At 44.2% G+C, this 23,949-nt stretch overlaps 1 protein-coding gene across 1 annotated transcript in view; it reads left to right on the forward strand.

Moving 5' to 3' along the window:
- Nucleotides 1–23,949, forward strand: part of LOC126267453 (nephrin-like) — a 943,456-nt gene that overhangs the window by 733,455 nt on the left and 186,052 nt on the right. Inside the window, exon 8 of the mRNA XM_049972720.1 lies at nt 3,576–3,706. Coding sequence (XP_049828677.1) covers nt 3,576–3,706 — 131 coding nt within the window. The remainder of the gene's footprint in view (nt 1–3,575; nt 3,707–23,949) is intronic.

The raw sequence follows: 23,949 nt of genomic DNA on the forward strand, positions 1-23,949 counted from the left end.
TGATGTCCTTAGGTTAGTTAGGTTTTAGTGGTTCTGAGTTCAAGGGGACTGATGACCTCAGAAGTTAAGACCCGTAGTGCTCAGAGCCGTTTGAAGCATTTTCTTCGGTCGCTGATGTTCGCGCAGTTGAGTCAAACCAAACATCATCATCATCATTCATTGTAACGTAGGTTTCTGTATTCCGTCTTAGACTGTATTCTTCAGCCACATATATGATAATGGGATAGCCTGAAACGCGTCATGAGAAATAATGAAAAGATAAAAAGAATCGGCAACGAAGACAATCTGTAGTCCTCAGTGACAACAAGGTCGCAGTATCCCCCGAAGTGTACCTGTCAGAAACTTCGATCTACATTTACCCTCGTTGATGCTGTAGGGCCTGGAGATAATACAACCACTTCGACATCCCTGAAGTGGTGTTTGTCTGCATTCAGGTGCTAGAGCAATTCGTGACAGATTGTGTGTCAAGATTTCTGATACGTATTTATGTAACTTGCTCAAATAAGGTCCGTACGTGGCACCGAAGGTGTTAACGTACTGCCTCACTGGGCGAGGGAAGGGGGTGCAGTTCATGCACGACTTAATGTTTCATCCCCTCCCCATGGTCAAGCCATGGGAGGGTGGGGGAAAATAAGTATTAAAAAGCTTATGTACTATTTGCTGCTCCGAATCACGTTCAGATTTCGTCGAATGGTTTTTAAAAGGCGCTAGTGATTCCAATCTGTACAGCAGAGAAAAATCTACTTTCGCACTACTCACCAAAGGTAACTCAACACATTCATTATGGTTGCAGCCCCACGATGTCTGTAGAGTAGGATTGGAACGCCAAGGGGTTGGCAGCAGTGTCTAGCGTTGTCAAGAACGTCTTCCTGTTCCTCATCGCACCGCGAACTGAAAAGTATGGGAATCAACAGTCCAAGTCCAGGGGTGGCTTCATTTACACCCATCATGCCACTACCTCAGGCGTTTTCGTGCCGATTCTGAGCCGAATTGTGCCTGAAATGTTTTCCTCTGCCATTCGTAAGTAAATCGCGTGATTTCAACGCAGTTTATCGCAGTTTTGGCAGCCATTACTGTGGCATGAAAAGAAGGGGTTGAAATGTTGGGATGTTTCCCTATTGTGACACGTGGAGGTGGCACTGTGCAGAACTGTGATGAAATTTTGTGGTAATGTGGCATCATTAACCCATGTTACTGGTCACATGAACTTCTGAGCTGTGGCCTGTTTTGGGTGTGTTGACATTTAACCTTCTGAAATGTCGCCTTACCACTGTGTGACGTCGCAGAAATGGTTCAAATGGCTCTGAGCACTATGGGACTTAATAGCTGTGGTCATCAGTCCCTTAGAACTTAGAACTACTTAAACCTAACTAACCTAAGGACATCACACACATCCATGGGTCGAGGCAGGATTCGAACCTGCGACCTTAGCACTCCCACGGTGACGTCGCAGAGCGCCACACTTTTGCACCGTTACAGGAAAGGGTTGTACACATCTTTGATCCAAATTTCAAACTTAAACGCCGGAATAGAAGACAGTTACTGGGTTTCGAAAAGTTACCCTTTAATTTTGTTGCTTAGTGTACTTATGGTCACCACTGTTGCCTTTTTACTTGTGAGAGGGAATTCGTGGGCCATATGTCTGTGAATTGTGTAACAATGGTGCTGTGTATTATTTTTTTATGTATTGTGTTACCTGAAGCGTAGATTGTGAATAAGCCCAGCACTTCTCTGAACAAGCGTTGGTAACTGCCTGAAAGCCACAGTCAGCCTGGCCAACTCACCAGACCTGCTGTCTGTTGTCGTCCGCAAGGATTCGATTCGTGGCAGGATCACGTCCTTGTCCCACAAGCCACGTCCTGCCATTTACATCGCTAGACCAATTACACGACTCGCAACCATGACCGTCAGAAGACATTTTACTCATAACACGCGCAATGATACGCATTCAAACAATATTTTTACCATTATCTGTGGAGACATTTCCAAGAAATACACTCATGCTCATAAATTAAGAATAATTGCAGAATGCGGTGCCACACATCGTCTCACTACACAAAACTGGCGCTAATAGCATAGGCACGTAGGGAACACACACGACACAGATCTGTAAGTACACGGTATTGCTGATAAGTTGAGAAAACCGTCCAGAAATACGTGTGCTACAAAACGCCACTGTTTCCTGAGCATGTACCCCGTCATAAATATGGGATATGATCACCATGCACACGTACACAGGCCGCACAACCGGTTGGCATACTCTGCCTAACGTGGTTGAGCAGCTGCTGGGGTATAGCCTCCCATTCTTGCACAAGTGCCTGTCGCAGCTCCTGAAGTGTCACACGGGTCTTAAGACGTGAAGCGATACGTCGACCGAGAGCAACCCAGACGTTCTCGATGGGGTTTACGTCTGTAGAAGAGCAGGTCACTCCATTCGCTTGATATCTTCTGTTTCAAGGTACTCCTCCACGATGGCAGCTCATTGGGGCAGTGTGTTATCATTCATCAGGGAGAAGGTGGGACTCACTGCACCCTTGAAAAGGTGGACATACCTGTACTGGTGCAAAATGACGTCCCGATACAACTGACGTGTTAAAATTCCTCTGTCAAAGAAATGCAGGGGTGTATGTGCACCAATCATAGTCTCACCACACACCATCAGACAATGATCTCCATACTAGTCCCTTTCAATAAAATTAAAGGGTTGGTACCTGGTTCCTGGTTCACGCTAGATGAAAACCCAGCGAGGAACACTGTTCAGACTACAGGTACATTGGACCCGTCCGTGAACATTACCTGGGACCACTGTTCCAATGACCATATACTGTGTTCTTGACACCAGGCTTTACGGGCTCTCCTGTGACCAGGGGTCAGTGGAAAGCACCTCGTAGGTCTCCGAGCGAATAAACCATGTCTCTTCAGTCGTCTGAAGACTGTGTGTCTTGAGACAACTGTTCCAGTGGCTGCGGTAAGGTACCGAGTAAGGCTACCTGCAGTACTCCGTGGCCATCGTCTTGCACTGATGGTGAGATATCGGTCTTCTTGTGGTGTTGTACACTGTGGACGTCCAGTACTGTAGGACCTGAACACGTTTCCTGTCAGCTGGAATCGTTGCCATTATCTTCAGATCACAGTTTGTGGCACATGGAGGGCCCCTGCTACGACCTGCTGTGTTTGACCAGCCTCCAGTCGCCCTAGTGTTCTACCCCTCATAACGTCATCAATATGTGTCATTTGAGCCATTTTCAACACACAGTCAGCATTGGCACGTCTGAAAACGTCTGCACACTTACACGTTGCACCGTTCTCTGACATGCACCAACACAACTCTACATGTGTGCACTGCTGTCAGCGCCACTGTGCGACGACCGCAGGTCAAATGATTTAAACCCACGAACGGCCCACCAGACCGTTGTATCAGCATTATCCTTAACTTATGAGCATGAGTGTATTAACTAAGCTTTAGGAGTGCATTTGTCTGCAGTAATTCTGTGAGCAGTTGAGCAGTGTGCACTCGCGCTTGATGCGCTGCGACCTGAGCCGACAGACTGCCTGTAGCGGCGCCACCTTTGCAGATGTTCCCGTGACGACGCTGAAGCTGGGGACGTCGCTGCGGCCCGAGAGCATCCGCGAAGGCTCCGACGTCTACTTCGACTGCCACGTGAAGGCGCAGCCGCCCGTCACGCGCGTCGAGTGGAGGCACAACGTGAGTACTCGCCACACGCCTGCTTCCGTACTGTGTACTTTGTCGTTCTGCTGTTGTGGCCCGAGAAATGGACCGATGCAACTCTCCACGCAAGGCAATTCTGTGAGGGCTTAACAATTCGAGCCATCTTACAGTAATTAACTCTTGGTCCTCTCTTGAAATTTTTATCACGCTTTCTACCCTCCTCAAAGCAACTTTAAAATGTTCTCATCAGCCATTCCGTTCTCTTAAGTCCAATGCCATTATTTTCCCTTCCCTATTCGATTCAGCACCTCTTCATCAGTTTTACAATATGTCCATATATAGTGCTTTTAAAATTAGTGGCGACTTTTGACGTTTGGCTGACGGGAGGGGGACGACACGCCGTTGCCCAAAAAGCTATCTGGCTTTCCTTACTATGCCGCCAGCGGTTGGGCTGGTAAAACTCCCCTGTTGCCAGACAATGACTAAACATTACCACATAAAGACAAGCAAAAACGTTTTCAAGCTCACGTTGTAAATCCGTATTTTTTCGCTTTGAAATATTCTGAAGCCATCAGGTATTGTGAACAAGTGTTTCGTCTTGGCGTTGCATTAATAACAACAGTAAAGCACATCTAAAAGCGAGATTTGCATTAAAAGTGTCGTCCAAGAATACGTCACCGGCTGACAAGACAACGTTCTGCTGCAAAACATTCCTCGGAATTCCACAACAGTAACGGACCAAACCCATACCACACTGCTGCGATGCACAAAGCTTCAGCAGTGCAGTGGACGAAAGCTGATATTTTGCTCTGGGTACAAAGAAATGCTCCGTGAGATAAAGTTTAACGTGACGTGTATAAAGAGAAGTTAATGGAACTTGTAGTATTGTACAAGTCAATACTCCACGCTAACAGGTCGACGAAATAGCTAATGGTAAAGGGCATAGTTGAATCAGACTTCCTCCGTGTCAAGCTAATTTCAATCCGAATCACAGTTCAAATGGCTCTGAGCACTATGGGACTTAACATCTCAGGTCATCATTCCCCTAGAACTTAGAACTACTTAAACCTAACTAACCTAAGGACATCACACACATCCATGCCCGAGGCAGGATTTGAACCTGCGACCGTAGTGGTCACGCGGTTCGAGACTGAAGCGCCTAGAACCGCTCGGCCACAACGGCCGGCTAGCAGCACGCAGCACACGCTGACGACTGCGCGTCCCTCCACTCACTCCGTATTGAATTCTCAAAAGTCGCAACTTACTTTAAACGTACTATAATCTTCTAATTCTGTAGAAGAAGTTCTCAAAAGCTTCTACTCTCTTCACTGCTTTAAAAGAATTCTTCCAAATAAAACTTTCTAGAACTTATATTTATATCGATATTAATAATTTTTTCTATATCTGGAATGATACTCTGTTTAAGGTCAGTTTGGAGTTGACTACGAAGGCTTTCCCGGCGTAATAATTGATAATATTCTTCTCGGGTATGCAGCCGGATCATAACGTCTTCATGACACAATATTTCCGCGGTCCAACTGGCCGCCATCTTCAGGTGAGAGTGCTGGTGCACGATCTCGCCGGAACTGACTTCCCAGCGCAAGCGGCGGCCCCTATATAGGCCGCAGAAGAGATTAGGCAAGAGATTAGGCAAGAGGTCTCACATACATTGCGGCGGGCGCCGCCTCCACGGAGTAACATCTCCTCTCTCGAAAGGGCAGCCGTCCGGTCCATTAGAGTAGACGAAGATCTGATAGTTCTTCCAGCGGACAAAGGCAACGCAACTGTTCTTCTGTCACGTGATGACTATCTGGGAAAGATGGATCTCTTACTTGAAGACTCAGCATACAGAACATTGCAGGACGACCCAACTGAACGGATAAAACGGAAGACGCTTTCACTGTTGAAGAAGAGTTCTTTACCTGACGACGTTCTCAAAAAACTTCGTCCTTGTGCTGCCGTGCCACCGACATTATACGGTCTACCCAAGATTCATAAGAAAGGGGTCCCGCTTCGTCCAATCGTGAGTAATTTGGGTGCTCCTACCTACAATCTAGCCAAGTATTTAGCATCTGTTCTTGGCCCTCACGTCGGTAAATGCGAACATCACATTTCCAATTCTATGGTGTTTATTCAGAGATTGAAGTCCTTGTCTCTTAGTCCCTGGGATTTGCTTGTGAGCTTTGATGTCGTGTCGCTTTTTACCCGGGTTCCTCTGGAAGAATCCTTGCAATTCATTGGTGAGAAACTGGATGAGGAAACAACCAGGCTTTGTCGCCACGTGTTAACGTCGACGTACTTTTTATTCAATGACAAATATTTTGAACAGACTGACGGACTGGCTATGGGGAGCCCTTTGTCCCCAATAGTCGCCAGTCTTTTTATGGAAGATTTTGAGGACATGGCGCTGAAGACGGCGTCCTTAAAACCAACCTGTTTTTGGAGGTACGTTGACGATACGTTTATGGTGTGGCCTCATGGGAGAGAAGCTCTGGACCGCCTCCTAGATCATTTCAATTCCCTGCATCTTAGCATCATATATACCATGGAGGTGGAAAATGATGGAAAGCTTCCGTTTCTGGATTTTCTGGTGTACAGAAAGGATGATGGGACACTGGGACACAGCGTTTATCGAAAGCCTACGCACACGAACTGTTACTTACACGCTTCTAGCTGTTATCCATCGTTCCAACGTACGGGGGTCCTGCGGACGTTGGCGAGAAGAGCTTATGCCATTTCAGATGGAGAAAGCTTGGCACAAGAATTAGACCATCTTAAGATTGTGTTCAAGCAGAATGGCTATATAGATAAACAGATCCGTCGTGCTTTCCAGTTTGGACCTTCGCCTGAACCACCAGAAGATACCTGCAAATCGGTAGCTTTTCTGCCTTTTGCTGGGAGCATTTCCTCGAAGATAGGAACGATTCTGAAAAGATATCACATCAAAAGTATGTTTCGTCCGCCAGCCAAGATTAGAGCGCTCCTTGGCTCTGTTAAGGATGACTTGGGTTTGAGGAAGCCCGGTGTGTACAAGATCCCTTGCCACTGTGGAAAGACTTATATTGGTCAGACAATCCGGACCATTCAGGAGCGATGTGTTGAGCATCAGCGGCACACAAGGCTGCTTCAACCTGAGAAGTCTGCAGTGGCGGAACACTGTCTCACCGAGGGACACAGAATACTATATGACGAGACACAAATGGTTGCCCCTGCATCTCACTATTGGGACTGTATTTTTAAAAGAATCCATAGAGATTCGGTTATCTGACAGTCTTATTAATAGAGACAAGGGTTTTCTTTTAAGTAAGACTATGGACCCAGTGTTATCTGACATTAAAAAACAACGGTCTGTGGTTCTATCGTCGGAATAAAATTTTTATTTATTTATTTATTTTTTAATTTTTGACAGCGATATCTCGATTTCGCCTCTTTCCGTCACTGGCGGCGGGGTATGTCTACTGCGCTAGAGGGCGGTTACGGCACCTTCTCGCGCACGCGTTGTGGGTCTTCTGCGGCCTATATAGGGGCCGCCGCTTGCGCTGGGAAGTCAGTTCCGGCTAGATCGTGCACCAGCACTCTCACCTGAAGATGGCGGCCAGTTGGACCGCGGAAATATTGTGTCATGAAGACGTTATGAACCGGCTGCATACCCGAGAAGAATATTATCAGTTTAGAGTTGTTGCTATCGTCTTATACATACTCTTCCATTTCCATAATTTTGTCTACAAAATCGGTTCCTTTGTACACTTCTTCGATGTTTCCAGTCCTTCCTTCTTACCTTAGTAATGAGTTGTCACTTTAGCTCTTGGTATACAGACAGTTGCTTTCTTCTCCAAATGTTTTCTTAATTTGCCTGTTAGTGGCGTGAAGATTTTCCGTAGTCACACTTTGCATTTATCCTATATGTTCTTTTCATTTACCAATATTAGCTTTCACTTTCTCTAAGTCTTATACTGAGACATCTGTACTCCCTTTCGTCTGATTCTTTCATTGCATTTTGATATTTTGTCCTTTCATAAAAAAGCAATGTCTTGCTGTTATCCAGGGATTTATACTGATATTTCTCTCTTTGCCTTTCATGCCACCACTATTTTATCCTTCATTTGTCTTCCGTTAAATATTTTTTCTTGTTTTTCTACATTTTTGCAAATTTTACGTTTGAAACTCTACCGTATAAATGGCTCTTACAGTTTATCCATGTTTTATCTCTTGCATTTCCTACGGTCAATTCTTCAGTTTCAATTTGCAGTTCATAATCAATAACGTATCATCTGGGTCCACATATGCTCATGGAACAGTTTTACTGTTTAATATCTGAGTTCTAGATCTGTGTCTTCCACAGTTTTTATCTCTCTTCCACATATACAACCTTTCCTGTCATGATTCTTAAATCGAGTGTTAGCAATGATTAAAGTCTGATTTCTGCAGTATTCTAATACACGGCTTTCCACTTCATTCCTTTCTTCCAGTCCAAGTTCTTCTACTACTTTTATTTCTGTTCTTTTTCTTCATCTCGAATTCTAGTCTCCCATCACAATCACAAATTTTCTTCTCAGGCAAAAATTTTGTTTATTTTAATTCCGCCATACACTCATTCTACTCGTTAACCTTTCGCGGAGTTTTTACACATAAGTGAAAGTAAGATTGTGGTGAGAACTGGTTTGGTGTTTGTCTTGGATATGATAAATCGCTCACCAAACTGCTCAGAGTAGTTTACCAACATTTTTTATCATTCCTTTGTTAGTAATGTGGTTCTTTGTGCTTCGTAAAAACAAATATGCCAACTTAATTGTATCTTTGTTATAGAATCATGACGCTTATTTTGAAACATAAATGAAAATGAGGGCTTTTGAATGATCTCCACAGAGAACTGAATCAACATACATAGTAAGAAAACATTGCGTGTGCTTCGAATATATCTCTATCAGACGACAGAACTAGCGATTATAATGTCTATCCTTCATCATTTCAACCCTCCTTTTATTTCGGTCCACAGTCATTCCACAGAGATGGATTTCTGTATGGCTGTGACAGGCAGAATAATGTGCAGTCGGTAAGTCCATCGACTGGGTTCTTCGTGTGGAGGAATTTAATTCAAAACCATAACAAATGCATTTGTTGCCTTAAATTACGTATGTTTTGCACCACGGCTAAATTGACTGGAATTAAGGTGTACAAAACTTATTCCTAAACAATTTAAAATCACTGCATAAAAGGAGACAGAGAGTGTCACGTTGAAAAGCGACCCAGTTTTGAACCGTTCTGCGCGTCCCTTTCGAGTAACCCGCAGCAGCCAAAGAGATTTATTTTCGTTAGGAAGTCTTACTGGGAGCAGTGATGTATGCCGATCAATGGTTTCCTCCATACTGTGACGTTGCCACGCTTCAATTGCATTACAAATTTATTCATTGTTCGCTGTAGCAAGAACCGTTAAGGACTGGCAACATGTAAGACGTTAGTCTCATCTCTGCTACATATTATCAAAGCTCACCTTCTCCCAAGTTCCTCACTTATCTTTCTCTCTCCCTCCCGCCTCTCTCTCTCTCTCTCTGTCTGTCTCTCTCTCTCTCTCTCTCTCTGTCTCTCTGTCTCTCTCTCTCTCTCGAAGAGTTAGTTCGAGGCTTATTTCCTGGCTGCTAGTTATTACGTGGTCACTTTAACGAATATCATTAATGGACAGTGTGTGGTGTCGATTAACTCACGATTCAGCACTTCTCAGGTAGAAGCCGCAGCAGTTGAATTGGGCAAGAATGTAGCGGACTTGCTGATAAGACATTTCTTACCAGTTAGGATTTACAGAAGAGATACTGCAGATCCAACCAAGGTCGTTTATGAAGCACAAGAGCGGAGATATTCACCAAAGTACAGTGCCACTACAGTGTTTATCACGGAGAAGGCTACCGGAGAAACCCGGACAGTGTGCTACTTCCTGCTGCATATGTCACTGGAAATGAGCACGACGAGAAAATCACAGAAGTTAGAGCAAACGCGGTAGAGTGCCAGCAATCATTCTTTCCACACAACATTCGCCAGTGGAAAAGGGAAGCAGAAGAACATGACACTAATACTAGAGAAGAGATGCTGCAGATCCACCGTAGTTCGTTTAGGAAGCACAAGAGCGCTACGGAGATATTCATCAAACTACAGTGCCACAACAGTGTTTATCACGGAGAAGGCTACAGGAGAAACCCGGACAGTGTATTACTCCCTGCTGCATATGTCACTAGAAATGAACACGACGAGAAAATCACAGAAATTAGAGCTAACACGGAATAGTGCCAACAATCATTCTTTCCACACAACATTCGCCAGTGGAAAAGGGAAGAAGAAGACCACAACACTAGGTGTACCACCTGACGTACGCTGCGGTGTGCCTTGTGACATATAGATGTAGACGTTATGGTTAGAACCTGTTTCGTACAAACTTCCGCCAGAAGTCAATATTACAAAATTTCGAGAATGCTGAAAAAAGTATCAGAAAAAGTGTACCAGCAGCATGCTGAACGGCCTGACCATAAGGTGTAACTTGGACAGTTTAAGGAAAGACAGTATTAGGTACTGACACGAACAGATATTGGGAAATAGGTGGGAAGTGCAGAGAGAACAGTACATTGGCATTTGAGAATACAAACAAGGCCATAGATGAAACATCGAAAGAAGCCCTTCGAGAAAATGAGAAGAAGCTTATTTACATTGTGTGACAATCAGAGTAGAGATAGATATAGGACACTGAATCGTGAAGGACAAAGAAAAATGTTAAAAAGGAGAAACAAGGCGTAGGAAGGAGCATGTGAGTATATAAAGAGGTTGCTTGGTGGTGCTCGTAGTGCTAAGGCATGGAGAACAATCAAATTAATGTGAGTGTCAACTAGTGAGAAGTTACTTGAAAATAATATTATGGACTACCCATTTTCAGAATATATTACAGGAAAATCGGCCTGTATTTTCGCACAAAGGCAAGGTTAGGATGCAACAGGAGGAGTTATGGCCTATAGATGCTGTAGGTCGTCTGCAGGTTGTGAGAAGTTGTCAGATGAAGCTGGCATCAGGATACGAATCAATACGTCCTGAGCTGGTAAATATTGGCCCACCGAAACTGTCTGAGATGCTAAACAGGCAGTTTGTGAGAGTGTTAAATGGAGGTGATGTTCCATCGCAAAGGAAAATATGTTACACAAGACCGGTGCTTAAGAAAGGGTCATGTAATGACCCAAATAATTACAGATAATTACAGTTCTCCTTTTCGCTAGAAGACTGTACTTGAAGGTACTGAAAGATATCATAGCCTAAGAATCAAGTCACAGGAAACGAGCAGAGCATACAGGATTCGGTGATTGACAATATCTTCGTAATGTAACTAAAATGTGAAAAACACACAGAGGTTGGATTGGAGACACCTGTTGCATTGACTGACCTGCAGAAAGCATATGTGGCAAAAGTTGAAAGTCATAGAGCTGTATCAAACATTGCTAAAGGCTGCTACGAAATAACGTGAAAATAACACTGCGAGGGTAAGTACTAAGAATAGTTGGACGAATTCAAGGATAGTAAGGGTTTTTATCCAGATATGCAGGTTGTCACCTACTTTCTTTAAACTTTATTTAAGAGCAACCCTGTAGACATGGGATAAAAAAATACCCGATTATGTGAGTGACAGTGGAGGGCAGCAAGATTAAAACAGATCACCAAATTGTACTAGCAAAAGATGAAGATGATCAGGACTATAGGATAAGAAAGCTTAAAGTGGAATACAGTAACTCTGGCTTGAACAGGAACATGAAGACGTGTGACTACTAGGCTGCTGGAAAGGAAAAAGTGAATAATTTGGAGATAGAGGGAGAAGTAATTATAGGAGCGAGAATGCCAAAATATCATGGCGTATTATTTAACAAACGAGGCACAAACAATCTTAAAGTTGCTGATATTATTAGAAAAGGAAGAGCTTATGAAATGGAAATGAACTCTGTTTTGTGGAGTAAGAATGGGATGTGTGAGACTATAGTTTAGAGTGTAGTTTTGTACGGAGCAGAAGCCTGGGGCGTTAGCAAGAAAAAAAAAAAAAGAAAAGAAGTAGAGGAGTGCTTCCCACTGAGATACATTGCTTAAGACGAAGTTCAAGTTGTAATAGGATGGACAGGATAGGAAATGACGTAAACCGACAAAGGATGAAAATGAATAGCAATAATCGTGACGTTTTTCGACAAAAGCAGCTGATGTGGTTTGGCCATACGAACAGAATGAAAAAGACAGATTACCAAATAGGATACTATTATTTACACGATACCAGAGTGAGAAAAGGGGTCGCCCACGACGAAACTGGCAATATGATGTGAAGGAGATAGTGGAAGCAAGAAATATGAACGTTGGGGAAATTCAAGACAAAACAAGTCTGCTATCTCCCCTGACTTTCTGTAAAATTTGGATTCGTCGTTTCCTTGCATTTCATATGGCAGCTCACGTTCATCCACCTGCCCTTCTAATTATTTGTTGGACCTTCATTGTTGAGTAATTCTGCTCTCAGGTATGGTTAGCATCATTCTGAAGGTACGAAATTTCGGCAACCTGACTTGTTTTCACCCTCAGAAACACACCCCTCCTGCTGTCGGTCACAGGTCCGTAACTACCGGCCACGACTACATTGGTGGGGAGGGGGGGGGGGGGGTGAGGGGGGAGGCGTGAGCGGATGCTTCCGTAGAAATGTTGACGGAAAACTGTACACATTCAACATGCATCTACAAACCCACTAATGGTGTGTAACGGAGGGTACCTTGTGTTCTACTGTCATTTCCCACCTTTCCTGTCCCAGTTGCAAATGAGGTGTGAAGAAGAACTATTGATAAGAATCAGTGAGACTGCATTTCTATAATTTTACCTTCGTAGCCTTTAAGCGATATAATATTTGGAGGAGGAAATACACTGACTGTTCTAGAAAGGAACATACCCGTAATTTTTACGGTAACGGAGAGCTTGAGGTACACTCTCGGTTATTTTTACGGTTAAGCAGGGCTTGAGGTCCACTCTCGGTAATTTTTACGGTACAGCAGAGCTTGAGGTACACTCTCGGTAATTTTTACAGTAAAGCAGAGCTTGATGTATATCGCTTCCGTGGATGCGTTTCCCACTACAGATGAATGAGCATTTTAGTGACGCTTTTGAGCTTACTACAGGAACATGTGATGAAAAGCGCTAGTCTTATTTGTATCGTCTCTGTTTCCTTTATCATTTCCATCTGGCAAGCGTTCTTCAACAGTATGTAACTATCGGCAGGACGACGGTTTGAGAGCCACCTGGTTTGTGTGTGGCCTACACTTCCCGAGAATTCTTCCAAGAAACCTCAGTTTGCCATCTATCACTCCTACAATTAATGCTAAGTTGTCCATTTCCTTCTGTACGTGAGGTCTTTCTAACCTTGGTTTGCATGTATTGCATGTTAACCGGGGACCTAGAAACGACGGAGAGGCTCCGTCCCGGCCGCAGCCGCAGTGGTCCACAACCCCACGACGACTACCGCAGTCCACTTCACCCCTCCGCCCGCCGCCCCACAACGAACGCAGGGTTATTGTGCTGTTCGGCCCCCGGTGGACCCCCCCCCTCTCTTCATCCCAGAGTAGCACTTGCAAAATACGTCCTCAATTATTTGCTAGATGTACTCCAATTTCTGTCTTCCTCCACAGTTTTTGCCCTCTACAGCTCCCTCTAGTACCGTGGAAGTCATTCCCTCACGTCTTAACGAATGTCCTGCCATGCTGTCTCTTCTCCTCGTCAGTGTTTTCCACATATTCCTTTGCTATCCGATTCTGCACAGAACCCCCTTCATTCCGCACCTTATCAATCCACCAAATTTTCAACATTCGTCTACAGTACCCATCACAAATGCTTCGCTTCTCTCCTCTTTCGGCTTTGCCACGGTCCATGTTTCAGTACTATACAATGCTGTGCTCCCAACGTACATTCTCAGAAACTTCTTCCTCAAATTAGGGCCTGTGGTTGATACTAGTAGACTTCTCTTGGCAGGAATGCCCTTTTTGCCAGCGCTAGTCTACTTTTGATGTCCTTGCTCCATCCGTCACTGGTTATTTTGCTACCTATGATGCAGAGTTCCCTAGCTTCATCTACTTCACGACCATCAATTCTGATGCTAAGTTTCTCGATGCTTTCATTTCTGCTATTTCTGATTACTTTCGTCTTTCTTCGATTTATTCTCAGTCCACAGACTGTTGATTCGATTCAACAGATCATTTAATACCTGTTCGCTCTCCCCCAGGATAGTACTAACTTCAGCAAATCATGTCATTGATATCTTTTCGCCTTAAATTTTAATTCCACTCCTGAACTTCTCTTGTATATCTATCACTGATTCTTCGTTGTGCAGATTCAACAGTAGGGTTCAAATACTACATCCCTGTCTGACACCCTCTTTAATCCGAGCACTTCGTTCTTGGTCGTCCACTTTCATTATTCCCTCTCGGCTGTTGTACATATTGTGTATTACCTGTCTCTTTCTATAGCTTACCCCTATTTCTCTCAGAATTTCGAACATCTTGCACCATTTTACATTGCCGAACGCTTTTTCCAGATCGACAAACACTATGAACGTGTCTTCATTTTTCTCTACTCCTGCTTCCATTATCAACCGCAACGTCAGAGTTGCCTCACTTGTGCCTTTACCTTTCCTAAAGCCAAACTAATTATCATCTATCAGATCCTCAATTTTCTTTTTTAGTGTTCTGTATATTATTCTTGTATGCTAGTTTCATGCATGAGATATTAAGCTGACAGTTCCATCATTCTCGCACCTGTCGGCTCTATCAGTCTTCGGAATTGTGTGGACGATATTTTTCTGAAAGTGAGATGGTATGTCGCCAGACTTATATATTCTATGCACCCACGTGATTAGTCGTCTTGTCGTTTTGTTGTTTTAGAAATTCTGCTGGGATGTTATCTATTTCTTCTAGCTTATTTGTCCTTAAGCCCTCCAAAACGCTTTTGAACTGTGATTCAGATACTAGATCCCCTGTCTCCTCCATATCGACTCTTGTTTCTTCTTCTATCACATCAGACACGTATTAACCTTATAGAGGTCTGCAACGTTCTTTTCCCACCTATCCGCTCTCTCTTATACATTTAACAGTGGAATTCCAGTTGTACTCTTAATGTTACTACCCTTGCTTTTAATTTCATCGAAGATTTTTTTGACTTTCCTGTACGCTGAGCCAGTCCTTCTGACAATCATTTATTTTTAGATTCCTTCACATTCTTCATGCAGCCATTTCACCTTAGCTTCCCTGCACTCCCTATTTATTTAATTCCCAGCGACGTACATTTCTGTATTCTTGATTTTCTGTGAACATTTTTGTACTTTCTTCTTTCATCGCTCAACAAAAGTATTTCTTCTGTTACGCATGGCTTCTTCGCAGACAAAAACATTCTTGAAATGGGCCTCTATCCACAGACCCGACTACAGCTCAATGGAACAGCTTCAGGGTGAGTTAGATCGTCGACTTTGATCCCGACTCCAGTGTCCAACATCATCACCATTTCTGGTTTCGGCTGCTGAGGAAGAAGGGGCTCCCATTACTCTACAGACATTCAGACGTCTCATTTAAAGTGTTGTCAACAGAGTTCAATCCTTCATAAAGGAGAAGTATGGACACCACTTACATACATGTCCACTAACAGGTGTCCGGATAGTGTTGCGGATATGATGTGTGTCTACTAGCTTACATTTATGTTGACGCTGATCACTGAATCACAAGTCGATCCTCTGCAAGTCACCTTGCATTTCGCCACAGTTTTCTAGCGCTGCAACTACTCGCGTGTATACCAGCTTCATCACCCATGAACCGCCAATCGGAGCTTCAGACATCCTCCATTTCGTCCTTTATTGTTATTGTGTAAAGTAGTGGTCTTATAACACTGCCTCAGCCTACGCACAAAGATATTTTTACGCCCTACAATTTCTCTTCGTTACGAGTGACATGTTGCATTTTGTTTTCTAGGATCTCTTTCGTCCAGTCACTTAGCTGGTCTCGTATTCCGAATAGTCCTGTTTTCTTCATTGGGTGATACTACGAAATTGTATCGAACAACTTAAGTAGGTCAAAAAAATCATCAACCTGTGCTCTCTTATTTGCTACCTACTGGGTCCCGTGAGCGAATACAGCGGTCTGGTTTGTTTGCGGAATGCATAATGATCTCTCTCGATAAAAGTTTTCCGGCCCACACGTCTTTATACACCAGCATACAACTGTTTCCAAAATTCTACAACAGCCTGGAATCCATGGTTTTACGAGTCTATTCCACTATCTTTCTTGACAACAGGAATGACCTACGATTTCTCCCTTATCTAGGAACGCTTCGTCCCCCAAGCAACAAAATGATTCAAATGGCTCTGAGCACTATGCGACTTAACTTCTAAGGTCATCAGTCGCCTAGAACTTATAACTAATTAAACATAACTAACCCTAAGGACATCACACACAACCATGCCCGAGGCAGGATTCGAACCTGCGACCGTAGCGGTCGTTCGGCTCCAGACTGTAGCACCTAGAACCGCACGGCCACTCCGGTCGGCCCAAGCAACATACAGTAAACTGCTGCTAAAACAGAAGTTACACTACTGGCCATTAAAATTGCTACACCAAGAAGAAATGCATATGATAAACGGGTATTCTTTGCACAAATATATTATACTAGAACTGACATGTGATTACATTTTCACGCAATTTGGCTGCATAGATCCTGAGAAATTACTCCCCAGAGCAACCTCTGGCCATAATAACGGCCTTGATACACCTGGGCATTGAGTGAAACAGAGCTTGGATGGCGTGTGTAGGTATAGCTGCCCATGCAGCATCACCACGATACCACAGTTCATCAAGAGTAGTGACTAGCGTATTGTGACGAGCCAGTTGCTCGGACACCATTGCCTAGACGTTTTCAGTTGGTGAGAGATCTGGAGAACGTGCTGCCCAGGGCAGCAGTCGAACATTTTCTGTATCCAGAGAGGCCCGTACAGGACCTGCAACATGCGGTCGTGCATTATCCTGCTGAAATGTAGGGTTTCGCAGGGATCGAATGAAGAGTAAAGCGACGGATCGTAACACATCTAAAATGTAGCGTCCACTGTTCAGAGTGCCGTCAATGCAAACAAGAGGCGACCGAGACGTGTAAACAATGGCATCCCATACCATCACGCCGGTGTTCCGCCGCTATTGCGATGACGAATACACGCTTCCAATGAGTGTTCACCGCGATGTCGCCAAAAACTGATGCAACCATCACTATGCTGTAAACGGAATCTGGATTCATCCTAAAAAATGTATTTTTGCCATTTGTACACCCAGGATCGTCGTTGAGTACGTCACCGCAGGCGCTCCTCTCTGTGACACAGCGTCAAGAGTATTTGCAGCCATGGTCTCCGAGCTGATAGCCCATGCTGCTGCTGACGTCGTCGAACTGTTTGTGCAGATGGTTGTTGTGTTTCAAACGTCCCCATCTGTTGACTCAGGGATCTAGATGTGGCTGCACGATCCGTTACAGCCATGCGGATAAGATACCTTGACTGCTAGTGATACGAGGCCTTTGAGATCCAGCACGGCGTTCCGTATTACCCTCCTGAACCCACCGATTCCACATTCTACTAACAGTCATTGGATCTCGACCAACGCGAGCAGCAATGTCGCGATACGATAAACCGCAATCGCGATAGGCTACAATCCAACATTTACCAAAGTCGGAAACGTGACGGTACGCATTTCTCCTCCTTACACGAGGCATCGCAACAACGTTTCACCAGGCAACGCCGGTCAACTGCTGTCTGTGTATGAGAAATCGGTCTGAAACTTTCCTCATGTCAGCACATTGTAGGTGTCGCCACCGGCGCCAACCTTGTGTGAATGTTCTGAAAAGCTAATAATTTGCATGTCACAGTATCATCTTCCTATCGGTTAAATTTCGCTTCTGTAGCACGTCATCTTCGTGGTGAAGCAATTTTAATGGCCAGTATCAGCTGTTTACTGGAATGATAACAACGAAAATTTGTGCTGGACCGGGTCTCGAACTCAAATTTTCCTTTATCGCGATAGGTCTCATTACCATTAGGCTATCTGTGCCCCCTTCGCGGTCAAGCCCAAAGTTGCATATGTCACAAACTACGTGTCTACAGCGTGCACAAGCACATACATTATTTATATTCCTATACAAGGGATATATTTTAATGTAAAGTTGGTTGATCATTTCATGTATTTCACAACGGCTGTATTCTCCGCAGTGCACTTCTGAACAATACAGCCACTGCAAAATCGTAGAATTTAGTATCTTGGAATGTGTCCCGTTTTGGCTTGAAACACAAGAATAATACGGAGAAACTGTAGCTTGTAATAAACCCTCTTTCAGCCTTTGAACTGGATTATATCTCGAATTCATTGGACAGAAATAATCAAGTGTGGAAGTTCTCTCTGTGAGCATGATCAGAGGAACTATTCCTGCGTCAGCTCCACTCGAAACGGCGAACACACCAAATAGAGAATGAACGGAGTTTCGCTCTGTATTCACGCAGATGTATTTATCGTCCGGTGGGTGGACCAAACGTTCGGCACACCGCCATTAGGCGAATAGCGGCGGCGCGCAGTGAAAGCACCTCTCTGCGAAAGCGTTCCCGGCAGCCACCACTTTGGCGCGACGACACAAATTATCAGCCACTCGAACCTTTCCGGTCTCGGTCCATTCAGTGCCCGTGGACAGGCTGGTGAAAGGCGCTGCACCGACCCGGGCAGCCGTGCCCACAGATCCGCGCGTTCATGAATCACTTATCAAGGCCGGCTCGCCGCCGCGCCACCTCAACGCTGCCCGTCGCTCGCATAGCGGGCCACTTGTCGGTCCGAATGTCGCCCACAGCCGCCTCTGCGCCCGGTCAAAGCCGATTCCTTTCAGACGTGTGCCTCCAGCAAATTCGGAAACGGCATTCAATCGAGTTCTGCGCCCGAGCTGCTGCTACAGCGACACGGGAGGCTTTTTTTGTCCCCCTCTTCCTCTTAACTCTCTTAATTTCCGTGTCAGTTCATTTTTCATAATTACCAACAAGTGAGGGCAAATCTGAATTGACAGTTCTCTTTGCAGCAACTAATCTTGTTACTGCGTGGCTTTTTGGGACGACACGAGAGCAAGACTTGCTCTAAAGCCTCTTGACGTGTCTCCTCACAGCAATAGGAACGTTTAATCACTTTCGGCAGTTGAGAGGATGATGAATGCGATTTCAATAAATCTCAAAATACGTTTGGTGAAGGGAACTGAGTTCGTAAAGGCATTTGAAGAGCCATTTTGTTTTTGCTAATGGATTTAAAATGTGTATTGGAGAACCAACTGATTCAAGTAGCATCACTTGTAAGCCGCAGTATTTTTAGAGAGACTCTTTATCCATGTGTACTGTAGCTTGACAGCATGTACGTATCATTTCCACGAAACACAATCACAAAAGCATGGGCTGATCACAAGAAAGGTGCGTACAGCAAAACATCGCTTTTGTTAAATTAACGTATAAAATACACACGTAGACGTAAGTGCAAGACCCACTAACATGTGAAAAATAACGAAGCTAGAAAAGTCACTCTAGTAGTAAAAATTATAGATGCTCAGGATATGATGTACAGTACCTCTTACGGTCGAAGAGATGCGTTGTGCCTTTTTCAGTGCGTGTAGGAGGACTAGACGATGACAGTAGTTTGTTGACAATAAGAGAAACAGAGACGGTCTCCGACAACCGACAAACGCGACTAGTTTTACAAGATGTGAAATATTAGAAACAAATACTGTTAAACGAAAATGAATGAGAACAAAATTTCTGATAGAGAGAGAAGGAACAGAAGAATCATCTTTACAGGACAGTAAATTTCTATATATATATATATATATATATATATATATATATGTGTGTGTGTGTGTGTGTGTGTGTGTGTGTGTGCGTGTGTGTGTCTGTTTTCCACATCTAAGCCACTGGAATGATCTGAGCCAAACGTTGTACACACATCAGTAAATGAGAAGAAGCACTGTGAGGTTAAGATACACTTACGTCGCATATGGGTGGGAATGAGGAGGGGGTGACACTGAATCGTAACTCAGGAGCACCTTGAGCACTTTCAACCTTCGTTAGATACATGAGTTATTATTTGTATAAAAATACTGAGAGTAAGATTTTCCACTACCACTATGAGTTGGGGGTGAACAAGAACATTTGACAAAGTATTCAAAAGCGACCTGTTTGAATTTATTTCCTGCACTCAGCTGACTTGGATAATTTTAAAAGTATGAATTTGTTTCTCATTTGTGGTATCAGTGTGTCAACCATGTCGCTAGAATGAATACTTCTTCAAACCTGGTACACATATTACTTACTCTCTGGAGAGAAATATTGTGGGAGTAAAAACCAAACCACCAACTTCCCACTGTGTTGGAGGTAAGGGCGATAATGGAGTGATGGACAGAGAGGGAGAAGAGGATCAGAAAGAAACTGGGGCTCAGGAGATGGATGGAGGGAGAGAGGAGTGGGGCAGGAGAAGAAATAGAGAGAGAGAGGAGGAGGAAGCAATGGAAGAGAGAAGTTGGAGCGACTGATGAAGAGAGAGGTGGTAAGAAGATATCGACTATGGGAGGGGAACGAGGAGATGGACAGAGTGAGCAGGAGGGTGAGATGGGTAGGGAGATGGGGAAAGAAAATAAGGGTGGTGGGAAGAGAAGATGGAACTAAACCTGTTGAAGAGGAGCTCCGGGAGGTCTAGGAGACAAGTGGACGATAAAGAGGGTTACTAGTCTGGTGGAAGGGGAAAAAGGTAGCGAAGGCAGGTGGAAGAGAGAAAAACAGAGAGTGTGAGGTGGACGAGACGTGAGGAAGCGGGTCGAAATGAGAGGGGGTGTAGTGAGGCAGAGGGAAGAGGGACATGTTGTGAGGAGGCAGTTGGTAGAGGCCCAGGCAGCGTGATGGCAGGTGGATAGAGGCAGTGTGTGAGGAGGCGGAGGCAGGTGGAAGAGAGAAAGAAAGAGAGTGTGAGGTGGACACGATGTGAGGAAGCAGGTGGAAATGAGAGGGGGGTGTAGTGAGGCAGAGGGAAGAGGGACATGTTGTGAGGAGGCAGTTGGTAGAGGCACGGGCAGTGTGGTGGCAGGTGGATAGAGGCAGTGTGTGAGGAGGCAGGTCGAAGAGGGACAGTGTGTGATGAAATGGGTGGAAGAGGAAAGAGAGTTATAGAAGAGTGAAGGAAGATCAGGGGAGATATCAGAATGTGGGTGCGAGATACATGTGACATACATGTATACAGGGGAAGGTGCTAGGAGCAAGGATGTGAAAGTGCAGGGAATTAGCTCCTTTGTAGATCCTTTGCTGCTTTCATTCGATACCCAAACGACAGGTAATGCTGTTATAGAAATGTTTTTTTTCCCGCCAGATCTGAGAGAGCTAGAAGTGGGCAACAGAGTTCAGAAATACGGATGTTCACATTCCTTTAATTACTTATATGCAGGTATTATCAATGTTTTCACCTTGACAATTTCGTCTTCACTAGCGCCAAACTGCTCGTAGCCTAAGTCTCTCACAGAATTAAATGTCAGTTGGAGTGGCCTATTGAAGCTGTACCGGTTTGGAAAATCTATAAAATCCTCTCTGATTTTTGTCATTTGGTAGATCGGGTGTGTCGTATGCACGCAGCCTGCCGCTAGTAAGACGTCTGCTTGAATCACTCATAGTATTAGTGAGCTGCTTGTCGCCTTCTGGCATAAGAAGTGTCTGTCGCTTTGTGCAGCTTATCGAAATATATGGCCATTGTGTAGCCAGCTATTCTATCATGTGTTTCGTTAAACTTTACGACTTTGATGTTCTTGAAATAAGTAAGAGGAGAACAACAATTATAGTCTGTGCCTTGAAGCGAAACCCTGCCAAAACATTGGTTGGAATAGGAAGATGGGAATTGTAGTTCTTGTGGGACATTGTTGTCCCAAACTGACATTAAAAGAGTCAGAGACGAGTACTGTCAAAGAACAATGGATACGAATTCGAGAAAAGAAAAGCTGCTGCTTATAAGCTAAGGAAAATCATGCATGAGTAGCTTAAGACTGATACAAAACGTTAGCAGCAAAACAACACTATCAAATAATCGAGGGTATGGTGTCAGAACGAATAAGATATTGTTCATTATCGTATCGCGACCTTTATTTCTACATCTACATCTATCTACGTCTACATTTATATTCCGCAAGCCACCCATCGGTGTGTGGCGGAGGGAACTTTACGTGCCACTGTCATTACCTCCCTTTTCTGTTCCAGTCGCGTATGGTTCGCGGGAATTACGGCTGTCTGAAGACCTCCGTGCGAGCTCGAATCTCTCTAATTTTACATTCGTGATCTCCTCGGGAGGTATAAGTAGGGGGAAGCAATATATTCGATACCTCATCCAGAAACGTACTCTCTCGAAACCTGGACAGCAAGCTACACCTCGATGCAGAGCGTCTCTCTTGCAAGGTCTGCCACTTGAGTATGCTAAACATCTCTTAACGCTATCACGCTTACCAAATAACCCTGTGACGAAACGCGCCGCTCTTCTTTGGATCTTCTCTATCTCCACTGCCAACCCGACCTGGTGCGGATCCTACACTGATGAGCAATACTCGAGTATAGGTCGAACGAACGTTTTGTAAGCCACCTCCTTTGTTGATGGACTACATTTTCTAAGGACTCTCCCAATGAATCTCAACCTAGTACCCGCCTTACCAACAATTAATTTTATGTGGTCATTCCACTTCAAATCGTTCCGGACGCATACTCCCAGATATTTTACAGAAGTAACTGCTACGAGTGTTTGTTCCGCTGTCATATAATCATACAATAAAGGATCCTTCTTTCTATGTATTCGCAATACATTATATATGTCTATGTTAAGGGTCAGTTGCCACTCCCTGCACCAAGTGTCTATCCGCTGCAGATCTTCGTGCATTTAACTAAAATTTTCTAATGCTGCAACGTCTCTGTATACTACAGCATCATCCGCGAAAAGCCGCATGGAACTTCGGAGACTATCTACTAGTCATTTACATATATTGTGAAAAGCAATGGTCCCATAACACTCCCCTGAGGTACGCCAGAGGTTACTTTATCGTCTGTAGATGTCTCTCCATTGATAACAACATGCTCTCCATTTCAGGATAATATCAAATAGAAAATTTTTAATTAAGATACACCTTTAATAAAATATCCTCTGTTGGCAAGATGCGTCACTTCAAACAAAACACTCGAGCTTTTCCCATCAAGAGTTAAACTACCGACTGTCGGTGCTCCCGCTGTTTATATAGCTGCAATAGCAGCTGGTGAAACCTTTTAGAGAATGTCAGAGCGATGCATGCACGGAAGCCGACGTGAGTTGCTCCTAGCAGCTCCGTGCCTCTGTGGGACTGGGGCCTAGAGAAACACGGGCCGCACAACGAACATGTAACGTCGCATTAGTCGGCTTACCTGTCCCACTTCGTGAATGCATGGCGCACTGGAAATCAGTATGTAATTGAAAATATGTCCACTAACGGTATTAACTTTGTCATCTGCTATGAAAAGCATTGAGAAACTTAAATGCGTAATTAACAGTAATTAAACTCGTCTCATATAGTAACTCACTTCCGACCGGATGCGGCTGCTGTCACAAGCTATGACGTACACACCATGGCCTGTCTTTTCCGTCGGCCCCGTGTGGAACTGAGTGACGTCAGGTAGCAAGAGGGACCGACGGCACATTTGAAACAGCCCCTCCGTCTCCTTTCAAGCGTGACGCCTCCGTCTTTGTTTTAGCTATATGTTCCAAGCCTCCCTGCTGAGTATGAACCCATTGTCTCTATTAACAGTGATTTAGTTGGAGTTAGACAGCTAAAAAATCTTTGCTGTACGTTCATTGAAATATTTTTTGCACAGTTTTTCATGTTTCACCAGTTCTTCTATGTACATACTTTGGCTCAAAAATATTGAATATATTTGCAACACCATGAAAAGGAGAGGAATTGTTCGTCTGCAGTTAGCAATGCCTTGAGATGCATCCTTAGTTAACAATTGTTTTGTGAAAAGTTCCCAAACCTAGTGAAATGGTGTTATGTTATCACTCTTGTTCATTATAATCTCTGGCTGAGGTTTCACCCAAATAATAAATCTGTGCATCTATTAACTGAAAATATGGCCAAGTATGTAAGGGTTCTTACGCTACAGTGAAATAACTCTGATTGGCAGATTCCAGTTTCAAACTACAGTAGGAATA

This window comes from Schistocerca gregaria, chromosome 4 (genome assembly GCF_023897955.1).
Source record: "Schistocerca gregaria isolate iqSchGreg1 chromosome 4, iqSchGreg1.2, whole genome shotgun sequence".
NCBI lineage: Eukaryota > Metazoa > Arthropoda > Insecta > Orthoptera > Acrididae > Schistocerca > Schistocerca gregaria.